The following is a 16,436-nucleotide window of genomic DNA, read 5'->3' as shown; positions in this document are numbered from 1 at the left end:
TATTCGGTCTTGCATAAAGTTGATAGTCGACTAAATAATCGCTTTCAATATGAATATAGGGCACGGATATCAAGCTTCTATTGCGCCGATAAAGAGATTAGAGTTTGGTGCTTCACCGCTCGTTCCGTGGTCGTGGGACGAGAGCTTATCTGCGGTACTCCACTAACTACTAAGAAGGCGGGAGACAATCTCGCGTAATCGACGAAACGGTCAAGTGGTCACAGCTTGTTATTGACAAAGCTGTGGCCGCTTTGCGTTAGCCTTCCCCCGCACCCCGGACTTTGGCATGTGCATCATCGGATTGCTTCCAGATGGGGAAGGAATCAGAACTTGGTCAAAGGGCTCAAAGAAGCGGCAGGGGGGTAAGCTTACGAGCAACCCAATGGAAATGAAGCAAGCAGAACAGAGCAGATGGTGAGCCAACTACCTCGGTAGATAACGCGTCACCAACCTGAAGTAGCAAGTTCAGGTCAAACACTATAGACAGTATTTATGCTCAACTGACTCCTCTCTCGACGGTTCCCATCCTCTCGGCAATGAGTAAAACTCAGGCATCCCTCCATTTCACTAATACCGTCTTCTTTTTGATCATTACACCAACCCAAGGTCCATGACACCATGTGGAAACCCTGGGCTTTTTTGGTTACTGCGCTTCTAATCACACCATCTGGTGCAGATAGGTATGCTCCACCATTGGGAAGAGCTCGTAACGGATCGTACCATGGCATTTACAACCAACATTACGGCGTGGACACCTTTCTTGGGATCCCGTATGCCCAGCCTCCGGTAGCCGACTTGCGCCTGCGACAGCCTCAAAGCCTTAATTCCTCTTGGCATGGCGTGCGCAATGCAACCGTGTATGGAGATTCCTGTGTTGGTTATGGCGACGACACGGAGCTCGTCTCAGATGGTCATGTCAGTGAGGATTGTCTGACACTCAATATCATCCGCCCTGCTGGAACTGTTGCCTGTTCTAACCTGCCGGTGCTTGTATGGATCTACGGGTGAGTTTCAAGCGTAACCTCGGCCATGTTAGTCTGACTTGAGACAGAGGCGGATTCATCGCTGGTACAAGCCGTGACCAGCGTTATAACATGACCTTTATTGTTGAACACTCTCTCCGTATGGGGAAACCCATCATGGCGGTCAGCATTAACTACCGCCTAGCAGGGTATGGCTTTCTTTACTCAGATGAGATTGCCAAAGCCGGACTTGCCAACCTAGGCCTGAGAGATCAAAGGTAGGTGCTCACAGACTGGCATGCAAGCGGCATTTTACACTCGCTGAACTGGCTGCAGGATGGCTCTCCACTGGATTCAGGAGAATATTGCTGGTTTTGGGGGCGATCCTGACAAAGTAACCATCTGGGGAGAGAGCGCGTAAGGCCCCCATGGTTCCCTGCCAGTGATCTTGGACTGACCGGAATTGTAGTGGCGCCATGTCAGTGGGCTATCAAGTGCGTGCCTTCAATGGCAGAGATGACAAACTGTTCCATCGTGCCATGGCAGACTCTGGTGCTATCATGGGGGTGTTCGGAGGAGCTATCACAGAAGGTATTGTCCTATCTGCTAACAAGAGCGTGTTGACCATGACTAAATGGCATTTTCTTCAGGAGTCGCCAATGGTTACAAGAACGTCACGAGAACAGTCGGCTGCGATTCATCGACCGACCAGTTGCAGTGCCTTCGAGCTGTTCCGGCAGACAAGTTCAAAGATGCCATAAGAGCTTCTTTAAGTGTAGGTGCCTACCGACCGCTGGTTGACGGCGATATTGTCGCAGCATCCGGGATCAAGCAGATGAAAGAGGGTGCTTTTGTCAAGGTGCCGTTCATCGCTGGGGACAACACAGACGAGGGAACTGGTTTTTCCCCCTTTGGCATCAACACCGAAGCCGAACTGAGATCATTCCTCCGCACGTATGAGATCTCAGAGCAGGATATTTCAACTCTCCTAGACTTGTACCCTGCTGGCTCCGCGGACCTGGTCCTTCACAATCTGGAGCCCTGGAATGCAACCATTGGAGCACAGTGGTCCCGTGTGTCGTCCATCGTTGGTGACTTGATGTTTATCGCACCCACATACTTCTCCACCCGAGCCTGGGTCAATGTCTCGGATGCACCACTCTACCATTATCGATACGATGTAACACCAAATGGGGTGCCCAATGTCTGGTCTGCTACTCATTTCATGGAGGTCCCGTTCTTCTTCCGCAATACAGAGGGGACAGGCTTCCCTGGCAAGTCGCCACCTTGGCTTGGGCCGAATCCCTTCGACAGCCTGCCCCAAGCCGCCTTTACATTAACCGACACCATGTGCGCAATGCTGGTATCATTTGTTCACACTGGCAACCCGAACACCTTTTCAGGTAGGATGCCATCGTCTATCCTTGTTTACGCAGTTAGCTGACCTCTCTAGGTACCTCAGTCAAATGGCCGCGCTTCACAGCCCATGAGAAGAAGAGGATTCTTTTTGCTAGCAACTTCACGACCCATGTCGAAACTGATACAATCAGAACCCGTCAGCATGAGTTTCTCGTGAGCAAATTTGAGGGGCCGAGTTACCCTTGGAATCAAATGCGTCTGGTATAGGCGTTGAGCTTGAGTCGCAGAGCTGGTAAAAGTTGAGATTACACACTCAAATCTCCTACCATTCCAGCGGTTTTTCCCACCCCTTATATTACTTAACTTCTACGCGGAGTCGGAATATGAATTCCGAAGCGGGTTGCTCAGGTGTTCATAGTACAGTACTTCGTAACATTCACACAAGCGGCAAGGCTTTGCATCTGTTATAGTCTGAAACGGTTGTCTTGATAATTATATTTGCCCCCCTCGCCTCAGCCTCTATGGGAGATGAACCCTTGAAAGGGCCGCATGCCATGAACCGAGTACAATCACCGACGTCTTTGGCAGCTGCTTGTAGGGGCACAAAAAGCTTTCACTTACGGCCCACGCACATCAAGTCATGACTCTTGCAAATCTCACCCCAAATCAGATCCGACCAACCCCTCAGGAGGCCCAGATCCGAGCTAAAGGATTGAATACTTTGATATATTTAATTATTCATATTTTTCTTTCTACTTCTTATAGCAACAGGGAGGTCTTAGCAAAACCCTGGGTCTTGACTATCCCATGAGTGCCCACAAGGCTCCAAGCAGTGCCTTGCCCCAGTGTTATGTCGTTAATAGTTGGCTGCTTTTCTTATTCAGATAGCTGCTAAAGACTTATCATCGGGATACTTAGTTCTCAAGCAGACAATAGAGGGCGAAGATGTATCGCCGCCACTGGGAGCTCTGCTTGGTCCTGACCCCCCGTTGTGACCTCCTTGGAGTCTTGTGGGCACTCATGGGATGGTTACTCCCGGAACGGAAATGAAAGGTAATATTTCTCAGCCAGGTTCGTGGCGAATGACGGGGCGTTCTCTAACCCCAGTCGCGCCAAATGATGTGGCTGCGCTTGGACAATGGTTTCCGAGCATGCCCCTCCCAATCATACCACCCAACAACTGAGATCCCGTGAAATCCCTCGAGATACCGGCCCCCGCACGGAATCTTTCACTGAACCCAAGTCATTCCGGGTTGCAATACCTAACCAACCATGCGCCCCGCAAGGGAAATATCTGGGGAAGATTGCGGGGTAAGTTAGACTAGACCATTGATCTGCATGGGAGGTTGTGGAGAACCTTGCAATGTCTCCCTGTCTACTCCTACCATATGGAGGATAAAAGGACCGACATTGGTCATTCATGTTCCTTTTTCAGCGACACCCGATCTCTGTAACTATCACCTTGAAAAACCGGCAACTCCTCAGACACAAAAATGATCGACAATAAACCCGAGACCGTCGACGTTGAGAAGACGTCGATGGATGCTGGCCATCGCGTTCTCGTTCCAGATGCTGCAAATCGTCGGATCAGACAGGCGGTGCGGGAAATCCGACGTTGCAAAACTCACCAGACTACTAACGCCTGTGTATAGTTCGATCGCCGAGTCCTGCCCATTGTCTGCTGCCTTTATATCCTCTCCTATCTCGACCGTGGTAATATTGGCAACGCCAAAACCGCCGGGGCACAAGCTGATCTCGATCTCGACTCCTCACAATGGGCTTGGGTACTTAACTCGTTTTACATCGCTTACATTCTCTTTGAATGGACAACCATGTTTTGGAAAATCTTCCCTGCACATATTTATGTCGCGATTCTCTGTGTTGGGTATTACTCTCTGACTCGGTCACATTGAATGATACTGATTTGAGACTACCAGCTGGGGTGCTGCTGCGATGTGTTCGGGCGCGGCTCAAAATATGTCCCACTTGATTGTCACCCGTGTTTTTTTAGGGATCTTCGAGGCAACCTTCGGTGCTGGTGCCCCCTTTTTTCTATCATGCATCTACAAACGAGGCGAGCTCGGTCTTCGAATGTCGATCCTGCTAGGCATGTCACCGCTCGCCAATACCTTCGCCTCAAGTTTAGCATATGGCATTACCCATATTCGAGGATCTTTGGAGCCATGGAGGCTCTTGTTCATCATTGGTACGACGCTTTACGCACCGTGAAGATTCACATGCTGACAACGAACCTCACACTCAGAGGGCGCCCCTACTGTTCTATTTGCTCCAATCGTCTACTTCTTCTTGATTGACTCTCCGGCCACTGCCAAGTTCCTCACCGATCAAGAGAAGACATTTGCTATCGAACGCCTACAAGTCCGCGACAACACATCACGGGGCGCCGTCAGCTGGAAGCAAATCATCGCTGGGATGCTGGATTATAAGAACTATATTCACGCCATTATTCATTTCTGCTGCAATTTTTCCTTTGCAGCTCTATCCAACTTTCTTCCTACTATCATCAACAGCATAGGATATGACTCTATTACAGCTCAGGGCTTGACAGCACCTGTATACTTGGCTGCATTTCTTCTTTGCATTCTTTCAGCATTTGCCTCTGATAAGTACGGGAACCGCGGGTTTATTGTTGCTGGGTTTGCAGCCATGGGTGCGACTGGTTACGGCATCCTAGCTGGCATGGAGAAGGCGGCGCTCAGGTATCTCGGAGTGTGGTTCGCTGCGTGTGGGATCTTTCCGGCGCTCGCCATCAACATCACCTGGCTGCTCAACAATCAAGGCGGAGACTCGAAGAAAGGCGCCGGTCTTGCCATTTCACTAATCCTTGGGCAATGCTCATCCCTCATCAGCAGCACAGTCTTCCCATCCGAAGACGCGTATGTCAATCCCCTGGCTTCTTATGAAACTAGCTGACCTAGTTCCAGGCCCTTCTTTAGGACAGGATGTGCCATCGGTTGCGGCATGAGCGGTGTCATAGTGCTTCTGTCGCTAGGCATGCACTTCGCTCTGGCAAGAGAGAATAGGCGTAAAGATGAACTATATGGGCCGGTGGATTCTGATGTACAAGTGGATGTCTCTGAGGAGGGGGATTATGACCGTCACTTTCGATATTTCACGTGAGGGAGGATCGGCCAGACTGCATCTCCGATGACCGCAGCAGCCAACATGGCGTTAGTCTAATCCATTACCGTAGTGACGCGAGGAGATTGTGGTCGCTCGCGTGCGCGATGTCAACTAGTACGGTATTGTGTTCTTTGTTATAGTTGAAGCGCGATCCTTAATGGGATAACTGAGCCAGAAGACAGTCAACTGGTATGGTTCGTCTGATAGATTCCCAACCCGTCGGCCTGTGGGCCCCAGCGAGGTCGAGGCCCCACGGGTAAAATTCATATCAATAGAAGCTTCTTCCACCGATTTCGTGGTTGTTTGTGGCAAGATGCTCAGTGAGGTGGTGCCGGTCGGCTCGATCTGGCTTCGGTCCGTTCATCGGCAGTGATGGTTGCCAAAGCAAGCCCTTAGTCAGCCCTGTGGCTCTATTTATCCTGCAGTCCCCCTCACCTGAAATGATCGAGCACCTTTGCAGTTCTCTGTGCTCAAGCCCTCCAACATTTCTCAGCTTCACTTAATTTTGACCATGAGCTCCGCTTCTATAAGCAACCTCAGTCGGATAATCCCTCGACGCCCCTCAACCAGCCGTTTGCGCGACTATACGCGCATCTTTAAGGCGTGTGACACGTGCAGAAAGAAGAAGACGAGGTGCATCTTGGATGCTCCCAATGCACCAACGACGGCCTGCAGGAGGTGTAAGCGCGAGCGAAGACAATGTTCCTTCACACAAGAATCAGCCTCACCAGACGCTGCCATTAGAGAACGATCGGATCAAACAGTAGCTGGCGAGGGCGAAACAGATTGCCCGATAGGTGCGTGCTGGGTATTAAGACCTGGTCGCCATTGCGATACCAGAAGGTTATGACCAAGTACGTCAAGGCTGACGATTTTTAGATGATGATGAACATGGTGGAGGTCTACCAGAAACCCTCCGCCAGCCTCTGTCTCTGACATCTAGCGCAAACCGTACGCCGTCAATTACGACAGGAATCCAGCCGGACCATCAACGGGTTCCTGATGAAGGCCATCCTCAACGCGATCGAATTCCAGATTTCAAGTCGATCGCGCCCATCGCCGATGGTGCACCAGAAGAGAGCGATGTGGCACAACAAATCGCTCTTCGTGCCCCGATATCCAACGATGGAGATATCATGAGCTTGTTGCAACAGTTGTCGAGAAACCAAGATAACACGCAGCGGTGGAATGAGTGGGAGACGCCAAGCTGTTCGAATCCTCCACGCATACGTCCCGCTTATCCAATAGCGTCATCTGTTTGGGAGCCCTCGGATCCGAGCAGCGACTCCCTCAAGCTGTGGAATTCGTTCCGCTTTGTCCGCATGGGCTGGCTGACGGCGCGTGAGGCCATTTCATACATCGACTTGTGAGTTTGAAGCTATAGAAAGGTGGTTTGTTGGCAAGCTGACTCGGAAGGTTCTTCGAAAATCTCTCTCCTTGGTCTCCCATTCTCGACGACTTTTACCGCCACCATGCTAATCACTACTCCCTCATCACCCAAGAACCATTGCTCTGCTGCACAATTCTAATGGTAGGGTCTCGATTCTATCCACTCCGAGGAACAAGCAGCTGGTCGAGAAGCGTCGCCTTGCATGATCGCCTCTGGGAGCATTGCCAGCACCTAGTAACAAGAATCATCTTTGGCCAGGAGAAAAAGTCCAAAGCGAAGACACGCACTTTTGGTTCAATCCAGGCCCTCATACTTATGACAGAATGGGCGCCCAGAGCTGTCTACTTCCCTCCGAAATCCGATGGTTGGGACTCTGACCTCATCTTCCAGCTGCCCGATGATCGTGACCAGCCGGGAGATAATGAAGCAGACGTGACCCAGGACATTCATGGGAACTGGTTCCGAGATATCATCTCCCCGGTACGAATGATTGATCGTATGTCCTGGATGCTTCTCGGATGTGCTGTCACTTTGGGTCACGAAATCGGTATCTTTGACGCATCCAAGGCCAAGCTGGCGGTTGCTGGGCTGAACTCGCCGGACGAACAGCAGAAACGCATATACAGCTATACATGGCTTCGGAAGGTCATCTTCATTGCGGACGAGCAGTTCTCCAGTCGACTGGGATCTTCCTCGCTTGTTCCTTTGAGCCTGAATTCATCGGCTTTTGAACCTTTGTCAAATCGCTCAGACTTCGATGTTGAACAAAAACGGAACTTTATTGACAGCCAGCTAGCGCTTTCAAGGCTGGCCAAGTCTATCTCCAATACTCTATTCTCCTCGACATGTGCGACAAGGGAGCTCATTCAAAGCTACAAATACGTCAGCAGCATCGAAGACTTTCAGCAGCAGCTTCTGGCATGGCGGCAGGCTTATCTGTGTGAGCAAAGTACGCTGATCCGCTCAGTTGGACTTAAAAAGGATACTCACATAGAATAGGACTGCCTGAACACACCTACGAGCTCCTTGCTATCGAGTACCAGTATCATAACGTCTTTCTCAACAGTCTCGGTATGCAAGCCATCGCTGATCGCTTGACGGACGCGGTCTCCAAGACCCAGGAATCGACCGACCGGCACAGCCCAACTTGGATTCAGAGCTTCGCTACTACAGCCGATCTCCAGTTCGTCATGAGAGTCATCGACGGTTGCGGGCAAATTCTTCAAAGCACCGTTCGCCTGGCTGAAAAGGAGAAGCTGCGATACTGTCCCACACGTGTCACTAGGCGTGTGATTGCAGCGTCTGTCTTTCTTCTCAAGGCCCTAGGACTAGGGGTTAAGCAAACACAATTGGAGACCTCCCTGGACTTCTTACAGGGTGGTATTGAGGCGCTTCGGGGGAGTACCTGGGATGATCTGGAGCTCGCATCCCGGTATGCTGCCGTTTTGGAAGTTCACGTAGAGCGTTACAAGCACAACTTTGTCAAAACGACATTCCAGCAGGGGACTGAGCAAAGCATGACGGCGGGTTTGGATAGACTTCTAGCCAATGAGGGCCGTGACCTTGACATGGTCGACATGCAAGCATTTCAAAATCCGGAGGACTGGCTGTCTGTGCCGTGGGATATGTCCATGGCCCCTTTTGGAGTTGCTACGGATGAGTCCACTGGTATGATAGGTTTGGATGATGGAGACTGGAGCTTCCTGTGGAATCTTCCCGTAATTCCCGGCCCAGAGGTGTGACAACCAAACAAGGGCAAAGGAGGCGCACAGTGGGAGACTCGAAGATGCATTCATTCTATTCTGCTTGCAGAGGTTGAGACAAATATTATTATTGCCGTTCAAGCTTGCCATCGGTATTACTCCACCTCTGAAGACCCGATGCCCCTACTGCCATTCATCTTCCTCTTCTTGTCCGACTGTCCGTTCGTCGTATAAGCATATTTCCGTTCGAGGTCCTATTTAAGTGTGAGTCGCAGTACCATATTTAGAGCACCTATTCCTTACCCAATACTGGTTGAAGCCTACACCTCTGCAGACTTCCTCAGCGGAAAGAATCATGGGCGGAGGCCCAACAGGCAAGCTTGCCTTGAGAGCCTTCAATGTTTCCCTGATACTTCGCAGTTTAGCGGCGACGAGTGTGAACGGGTAGGCGACAACGCTGAATCCAAGCTCTGCTAGCTCCAGAGCTGAGAGATTCTCTGTTAAACCTCCCTCAATGACTTGAATGTGTCAGTCATGCACACAAAGGGTGAACTAGAGGCTTACTGTTTGCCATCATCGGCATGTTGATTTCGTCCACGGCCTTCTTCATGGCAGCACGATCGGGAAGAGCCTCAATAAAGATGCCATCCACACCAATTCTTTGAAACTCCTTCGCACGGTACATGGCTTCATCCCATCCCAATATGAGAGAGTCAGTGCGGGCGAGGATGAAAATATCAAGGCCGTTATCCCTGGCATCACATGCAGCTTGGATGCGTGCGAAGGCTTCTTCGCGGGATACCACCGATTTTCCTTTCGTATGCCCACAGCCTACGGACAGCCTATTAGCATTCATTAAGACCCCTGGGATGTGGGCACGTACGCTTCGGCCATGTCTGGTCTTCAATCATAACGCCCGCCGCGCCCGCAAGCGCGAAGCTCTCAACCGTTCGTTTGACATTCAATGGCCCTCCATATCCAGTATCACCGTCCACCATGATAGGGACTGACGTCTGGCGGACTGTTTCCTGGATCTTACCGCACATTTCTTGCATCGCGATGTAGCCTGTATCTGGAAGCCCGTGGGTGCTCGCGACCGTGAATCCAGACAGGAAAAGCATGGGATACCCAGCTTCCTCGACAAGCCGCGATGACAAAGCGTCGTAGGAGCAAGGGACGGCGAGGATCTTGCCCTTGTCGGCGTATGCCTCCAAGGTCATCGATCGCAGCCGTGAAGCCTGCGCAGACGGGAATCGACCGCGAACATTGGGGAAAGTCAATGTTGCAGTTTCAGGTCCTTTATTCTGACGTGGTGCCTCTATTCGCTGGCCAGTGTCAACCGTGAACGGATAAGGAACATCGTCGGGGTGCGTCGGGGCCATTGCAGGTTGTGACTCAAGCGGATTGTGATGTAGAGACCACTCTGAGAAGGAAGTGATATAATTGCAGGTCAAAGTCATTTAGCAAACTCCCTCTATTTAACCTTGCCAGAAGGCACATTATTCCGGGCATGTTCGTGAGGATAAGTCGCTTAACCATATGTTGATCTAAGTCCTTGCTTTCCCTGAGGTTGCCGTGATTTCCCGCTATATCCCGGACGGTGAACAATGCGTGCATAGCTAGCAAGGTAAATAAGACCACGGAATTACTTGAGGGGGCCTAAAGTCCGGCCTATTTCCGTGCTTAGTTTCCCAACTCCGTTCGAGGCCACCATACTCCTCTCGATGTCAACAGGGAAGCCGATCTTCACAATGCCATGCTATCAGCCGTGGTAAGCGCTAACTTCACTGAGGCAACTGAATTGAATTACCAACATCATTATACAGGAATTGACTTGTCACTACCTGGGATATTTAATACAGAGCTCAACGTCACGGTCGGACTGCAGTTCAAACGCCTAGCTACCGTGGCAATGGATTTTTTCTTCAAAGCTCCAAGCACGTATGCCGCTAGTTTATGGCAGTAACTATGTGTATCGAAAGGACTCGTTATTTTCGATGACTCTTTTCCCGCGATCCGCCTCCCTGTTTAGTTTCCAAAGAAGCCAAGATGTAATAGGTGCCATGATGGCACCCAGAAGAAACAGGGCACCGGTTCCGATAATACCAGGTACATAGTTGGGAGCATCCTGACAGCAAGATCAGCCTTTGTTTCCTCCGGCACCGAACTTGAGGGGTCATTTCTCTCTTACCTGTTGCCTAAATACAAGTGCAGAGTACACGCCACCGAGAGCCGCATGACAAACCTGAATTACAGTAATAACACCGCGGTCGACGTCGCTGAAGACGTTGTTTTGCGCCCAAGCGAGTGTCGTCGAGATCAAAGCTGTGGTGCCGCCCATTCCGAGGAACGTTCCGATATATCGGGGAATCGGGTTTGTAAGAAAGCCAGTCATTGCGAGACCGACTATGGCGATAACGCACTCGAGAAACGCATAGGGGCCTCGCATACGGGTTTTGTCGGCAGCCCAAGAGATGAACTGATTAACCACTACTGCAAATGCAGCAGGAGGAGCATGCCGAGATAGAGCCCAAGGCACTCATCGTCATCCAGGCCCTCTTCCTCTTGAGCTTCTGGAGGGCCGGCGCTCTCTTGCAAAAGGACACGCGACATTGGCTTGGGGCCGCCGTCAGCTTGGCACAAACGAAAGCCCTGCATCGGTCGCCACGTGGTGTCCAAGATGAGCTGCAGAGGCTGCGCAAGCGCATATGGTGGTCCATCTACATCCGTGAGAGGCAATGCGCTGCAGTCTTGGGGTTACCAAACAGGGTAAGCGATGAAGATTGCGATATAGAGACCCTTTGCGACAAAGACTTTGAGTCTGCGTTTGGTCCGTCAATGTCGCCGGCCCAGGTTCAAGAGTCCATTTCATACATGATTTGTCTTGTTGAGCTATCACGCATACTTGGGCGCATCATCCATCATGACTTTCTGCCTTTGAAGCACCTGACAGGCGCCAAACGGAGTGAAATCCGAGAGTATCTCCTACAGTGGAGGTCAAAACTCCCGAGTCAAATGCGGATGGACGGCCTCGAGAATACACCAAGCTTCCACGCCAGCATGTTGCACCTAGCATATAATAACCTACTCATTCTCCTCTACCGTTCAAGGTGCGGCCAAGATGGAGCGCACGGTGGAGGAGTCGATGGACAGGTGGCTTTACAGGCCGCTACTAGGAACACGTCAATAATCGAGAGCATGCTGACGGAAGGCTGCATGTGCCACGGCCAGATCCATGTCATCACCAACATCTTCAACACTCTGTGCATCTGAGTCTGCGCTTCTCAGAAGGCAGCCGGCGCTACGTCACCGAGCATCGCGCCAAGCTCTGCTTGCTGGCCCTGCAGGAACTGCAGAAGACCTGGGAGGTCAAGAACTGGATCCTCCAGGTCTTCTTCCAGTACCTCGACCGACCGAAGGCGGCGCGGCTGCAGCTCGGTGAGGACTGGAGTGAGGCCCCAAGGCTGGCGACCGAGACCCATCCCCTTCCAGCGACATCTCCTTGGGCTCCTCCGGAAAGCTACAACCAAGATACGGCTGATGCTACGGACACTACGGGCGCTACAGCCTCCGAGGGGCCGTGGAACATGTCGAAGTCTGATGCCGAGCAGTTCTTGTACTCGCAGATTGAGAACAGGTTTGTCAATCGAGAGGGCGGCGCCATTGACTGGTACATGGCGGACTTGGTCGAGACGGCTCTACCGTCATGAGAATCCTCCATCTCAAGATTGAGACGACAATGGGGCGTCGATTGTATTGCCAACCTGGCCCTCCATTCCACATTATAGTCCATGGATTTCTTTTGGGCAAGATTCCCTGTCCTATTCCATCCTCGTCCCTCTGTTCATGATGTATCTGGGGATTTCATGATGTCAATCATCAACGGAATGAATCAGATTCTTTGATCATGTTGTTTCGACAACTATCCTTGGTTTCTCTGGCCGGCTTATTTTTACCATCAAACCTAGCCACCTACCAAATCCTGAGTCTGTGTGCTAGAACAAACGTTATCAATCCAGGCAAATACATCATCCGGTTGTCCAAAGCTCAACCATCTATCCGTCTTCTCTCATTCCCTAACTATTCTACCCTGAATCGTTGCATAGCAGTGCTCCTGTTGGTGTTGGGGCCTTGTCAAGCAAACAACCCACATCGTTTTCGCCATCATCGAGCCAGTTGATCGTGGAACGGAGAGTTTCACCGCAAGATGCGACGATATCCCTCATAGGAACATCGCAAACCTTCCGTAGCGTTGCCTCATCTGATAATAGATCCGGCGCAGCCGGGCTGTGTTGAGAGAACTGGAAAGACTTGGGCTGAGTAATGCTTGGAGGTGTTATTGGGCTTTCACCGACCTCCTGGGCCAAGGATTGAAGAGAGATATCACAGGCTTGAGTCTTATTAGGGTAAATCATGAGTTTCAGTCGCTTGGGAATTGCAGGATAGTTTAAGCTGGTTGCATAATGAAACCCCCCATTGTAATCTTGGTGACGTTTCTAAAAGAAGCCATCAGCCACAATAACAAAGAACACAGTTATTGACACATGCGGGGATTGAAACCCAATGCCGAAAAACACCATAGATTATTCCCCGTGGTAGTCATATACCACACGCCTTGATCATCTTCTCGTCCAACACTCTCAGTTTGTTTTCTTGTTTGAACCCCTACTGCGCAAGTCCATCCGAGTTATCTTGCAGCTTGTTCCTCCCATCCCAGGATTGATCAACTCCCAACTACGCCCTCGACGCCCGCATTTTCTCTCGTTATCATTCCATCTCGATGGAGCGATTCCTAGATTCCTTCTTTGGTAGAACAAACCCAGGAGGCTTGATGCTAAGAAACGTGAAGAACCAAAGCGGATGGACGAGGGTCAGAAGAAGGACGGCGAGGAGGATCATGGCACCATCAAAGACCATAAAGGTTGCTTCGTTCCGCATGATACTGCTGCCCCATCCGGAGGCCATTTCGGGGATGCTATCGACATGGTTTAGACCAACAATGTGAGACAATCGGATTGCCAACTTACCGATAGATGCAGCGGATGATGATGGCGACATACGCTATGGTGATGGAATAGATGAACTGTTTGACCCGCTTGTCGGACTGGGGTGTCCTGTGTGATGTAGAAGGAGAGTCGGTCGAGTCGGTCGAGATAATGCCGTCCTCACCGCAGCCGACGGTATACGTGACCAGCTTGCGGGCATTTCGATATCGGCGGATGTAAATCATCATCAAGGCGCCGCACGCAACCATATTGACCACCTGAAACGATACACCGGCGATCAAGAGGTTGTTTCCAAGGTCCGCTTTCTTGGGGTCTGGGTCATCGCCTGTGCTCGCCGATGCCGCAACCGCGCCTCCAATCCCCTGGATGACAATGGAAACAAAGTCAGACCCAACAAAAACCCAAGGGTAGAGTCTTGGCCGAATGGTAGAGTATTGGGGGCCATAGTACAAGACGAGGTGCTTAAACGTCAGCGAGATGGCGGCTGCGATGAGGGTCGGAGCCAAGATGAGGAAGAGAATCTGCAGGATAAATGCGTTGCTGATGAAGGGGTTGAAGGACATGCGAACGCGACTGATGTATCCGATGAGCTCGAAGACGGAACCGACGAGGAGGTATGCGGTGTATGACCACGTTTTTGATCGCCAGCCAAAGCCCAGCTGGCAGAAGATCAAGATGGCGTATAGGGCGACGAAGAGAGCGCATGCACCGGTACTGAAGTAGTCTCCATACAAGGTGGCGCTGACGGGACACTCGGGCGTGACCTTTGTGCAATTACTGGTGTCTACCGACCCGTAGCCACCAGCCATGGTTGAAGGAGGAAAGGCCACACAGGCTATGGGGAAGAAGCGAAGGACGGCGGAGCAACAAGACAGCTAGAATGGAGAAACACCTGAAAGGGATCGCAAGACAGATTAAACAAGGACGGGGAGGAGTAAAGACGAGGAGAAGGCAGGTGGCCATGGTCTGCCACTGAATTCTGTTTATATTCCAGTCCAGTCCTCACACACTGGCCCTGGAAGGTCTCATTCTGCATGCATTTCTCTCCCAGCTTGTGCCAATCGCATCAAGTTGCGCTGCTCCACTGCCATGCGAAGTCTCTAATCTCGGCGGTGGAGTCCTTGTTTCCATCTTCCCCAAACTCGTCCTACCAACTCCACAAGATGATGCAATTGGCCGTGGGTACGAGACCAGCTTCGGATGTCACGGACCCAGCTCGATATGATTGGTTCATTGTCCTCCCAAATGTGGCCCCAACTTCGCACAGGCTCGTACTTCGCATTAAACCCGAGCCTTCTCCATCCACGTGGATCGAAGCTGCGCCCTCCTCCCTGATTCTTAACCCGAGCAACTCTTTCTTCTAGTCTCACCAATCTTGGGGCCACCAGATTCAGCTCTGACGACATCAATGGCGAGCACACCGGATTCCCTCCCAGCCGTATCCGAGCCTCGGGTTACGAAGCCCAGGAGACCGCACACCAAGTCACGGACAGGGTGCACCGCTTGCAAGAAAAGAAAGATCAAGGTAAGTCGTTGCTTTCTTTGGTCCTAACTGTGGCGTCGCGGGGAATGTCCGCCACGTCCCATTCTGTGTTGGCCATCCTGCAAGATGATGCTGTGCCCAAGGTTTAGCCTTTCATCTCTCACCATCACGGATGCTCACGAGTGTCGTCGAGCCTCTTTTGCATCCATTTGGCCCAACTCCGCACCTGACCAGTGACCAACGTCGATGGCTTCATCTATTCCTCTCAGTCCAATGCTAATGCCCCTTGGCAGTGCGGTGAAGAAAGGCCCATCTGCAGCAATTGCCAGAGGCGCAATGAAACATGTCACTTCATCCTCAGACCCCTCCCAGTGGGCTCCTACGCAAAGCCACTACCCGCCCCGTCAGCATCACCGTTGCCATCCACCCCATGGACTCTGGATATGCTAGACATGGAACTATTGCACAACTTTTCCACCTCGACATACGCGACTCTCAGCGATGACCCTCTGATCCGAGATTTATGGCGGGTGCGTGTGGTAAAGCTCTGCTTCAGTTGCGACTACGCCATGCTCGCCCTCCTCTCGGTGTCTGCCCTACACTTGGCACAGTTCTCGCCCGGTAGAAGCGACCTGCTCCATGAAAGAGCGATTGAGTGCCACAACAAGGCATCAAGCATCGCAACCCAGCACATGTCAAGGCTTGACGAGGGCAGCAACAGCCAATGCTTATTCGCCTTCTCTATCTTTACCATTTACTTCGGTCCGTCTTAGGAACCTGGCATTTTGACAAGACTGCTAACAGATTCAACGCAGCATTTGCAAGCTCGCCCGTGGATGACAACTGGTCCTACCCCCAGTGGATGGTCTTGATTGGAGGGTGTAGGAGCTTCATCAGCATGGCCAACGAAAGCATTCTGGCTGGGCCATTCGCCTGTATGATGAGAAAGGCATCATATCACCTGGCCGCCAGAGATCAAGTTTTCCAGATCGACTATGTGCGCGATCTGCGCTGCCTAGTAACGAGATCAGTCGAAGACGAGCAACGTCGCCGCATCTATGACACCGCCCTAGACGCGCTGAACCAGACATTTGGCGTCTTCTACGAAGTTTCAGGACAGAGGGATCTGGTGGATATCTTTTCCTGGGTGGTGTTAGCTGAGGACTTCCTTCCGTTGCTAGCAGACGAGGAACAGGAGGCGTTGGTCGTTCTCTCATACTTCTGTGTGCTTTTAAACAAGTTATCGCGTCAATGGTGGTTAGATGGATGGGCCAACGACCTGATGGATAAGATCTATGTAGCGTTAGATGAGGAGCATCGGACTTGGATGATTTGGCCGATGGAGGAGATTGGGTGGTTGCCGAGAGAATAGCAGAAGCTGATGCTGAG

At 51.4% G+C, this 16,436-nt stretch overlaps 8 protein-coding genes across 8 annotated transcripts; 5 read left to right on the top strand and 3 right to left on the bottom strand.

The window, feature by feature from the left end:
* Positions 1 to 618: 618 nt before the first annotated feature.
* On the top strand, positions 619 to 2,588 carry MRS44_002116 (uncharacterized protein; the record flags this gene model as incomplete). Its single annotated transcript, XM_046281613.2, has 6 exons — positions 619 to 1,004; positions 1,052 to 1,240; positions 1,299 to 1,379; positions 1,432 to 1,553; positions 1,613 to 2,365; positions 2,416 to 2,588. 6 exons carry the CDS (start codon positions 619 to 621, stop codon positions 2,586 to 2,588), a joined length of 1,704 nt encoding a protein of 567 aa, XP_046126678.2.
* A 1,226-nt stretch (positions 2,589 to 3,814) lies between these two features.
* Positions 3,815 to 5,462, top strand: MRS44_002115 (uncharacterized protein; the record flags this gene model as incomplete). The annotated part of the gene is made up of 5 exons (XM_046272304.2): positions 3,815 to 3,919; positions 3,974 to 4,206; positions 4,259 to 4,527; positions 4,585 to 5,218; positions 5,267 to 5,462. 5 exons carry the CDS (start codon positions 3,815 to 3,817, stop codon positions 5,460 to 5,462), a joined length of 1,437 nt encoding a protein of 478 aa, XP_046126677.2.
* A 514-nt stretch (positions 5,463 to 5,976) lies between these two features.
* MRS44_002114 (uncharacterized protein) lies at positions 5,977 to 8,597 on the top strand (the record flags this gene model as incomplete). The annotated part of the gene is made up of 4 exons (XM_046277431.2): positions 5,977 to 6,262; positions 6,345 to 6,831; positions 6,882 to 7,804; positions 7,855 to 8,597. 4 exons carry the CDS (start codon positions 5,977 to 5,979, stop codon positions 8,595 to 8,597), a joined length of 2,439 nt encoding a protein of 812 aa, XP_046126676.2.
* A 116-nt stretch (positions 8,598 to 8,713) lies between these two features.
* MRS44_002113 (uncharacterized protein) lies at positions 8,714 to 9,940 on the bottom strand (the record flags this gene model as incomplete). The annotated part of the gene is made up of 4 exons (XM_046280265.2): positions 8,714 to 8,812; positions 8,862 to 9,076; positions 9,123 to 9,389; positions 9,442 to 9,940. 4 exons carry the CDS (start codon positions 9,938 to 9,940, stop codon positions 8,714 to 8,716), a joined length of 1,080 nt encoding a protein of 359 aa, XP_046126675.2.
* Positions 9,941 to 10,524: 584 nt separating this feature from the next.
* On the bottom strand, positions 10,525 to 10,953 carry MRS44_002112 (uncharacterized protein; the record flags this gene model as incomplete). The annotated part of the gene is made up of 2 exons (XM_065622695.1): positions 10,525 to 10,686; positions 10,750 to 10,953. The coding sequence occupies 2 exons, from the start codon at positions 10,951 to 10,953 to the stop codon at positions 10,525 to 10,527; spliced, it is 366 nt and encodes a 121-aa protein (XP_065478767.1).
* Positions 10,954 to 11,057: 104 nt separating this feature from the next.
* Positions 11,058 to 12,268, top strand: MRS44_002111 (uncharacterized protein; the record flags this gene model as incomplete). Its single annotated transcript, XM_065622694.1, has 2 exons — positions 11,058 to 11,740; positions 11,854 to 12,268. The coding sequence occupies 2 exons, from the start codon at positions 11,058 to 11,060 to the stop codon at positions 12,266 to 12,268; spliced, it is 1,098 nt and encodes a 365-aa protein (XP_065478766.1).
* Positions 12,269 to 12,643: 375 nt separating this feature from the next.
* On the bottom strand, positions 12,644 to 14,373 carry MRS44_002110 (uncharacterized protein; the record flags this gene model as incomplete). The annotated part of the gene is made up of 3 exons (XM_065622693.1): positions 12,644 to 13,010; positions 13,378 to 13,533; positions 13,586 to 14,373. 3 exons carry the CDS (start codon positions 14,371 to 14,373, stop codon positions 12,644 to 12,646), a joined length of 1,311 nt encoding a protein of 436 aa, XP_065478765.1.
* A 436-nt stretch (positions 14,374 to 14,809) lies between these two features.
* MRS44_002109 (uncharacterized protein) lies at positions 14,810 to 16,419 on the top strand (the record flags this gene model as incomplete). Its single annotated transcript, XM_065622692.1, has 4 exons — positions 14,810 to 14,835; positions 14,929 to 15,089; positions 15,282 to 15,809; positions 15,863 to 16,419. The coding sequence occupies 4 exons, from the start codon at positions 14,810 to 14,812 to the stop codon at positions 16,417 to 16,419; spliced, it is 1,272 nt and encodes a 423-aa protein (XP_065478764.1).
* Positions 16,420 to 16,436: the final 17 nt, after the last annotated feature.

Source organism: Fusarium solani (assembly GCF_023522795.1).
Source record: "Fusarium solani strain SB1 chromosome Unknown bctg00000001, whole genome shotgun sequence".
NCBI classification, from domain to species: domain Eukaryota; kingdom Fungi; phylum Ascomycota; class Sordariomycetes; order Hypocreales; family Nectriaceae; genus Fusarium; species Fusarium solani.
This window is presented reverse-complemented; position numbering and strand designations above follow the sequence as displayed.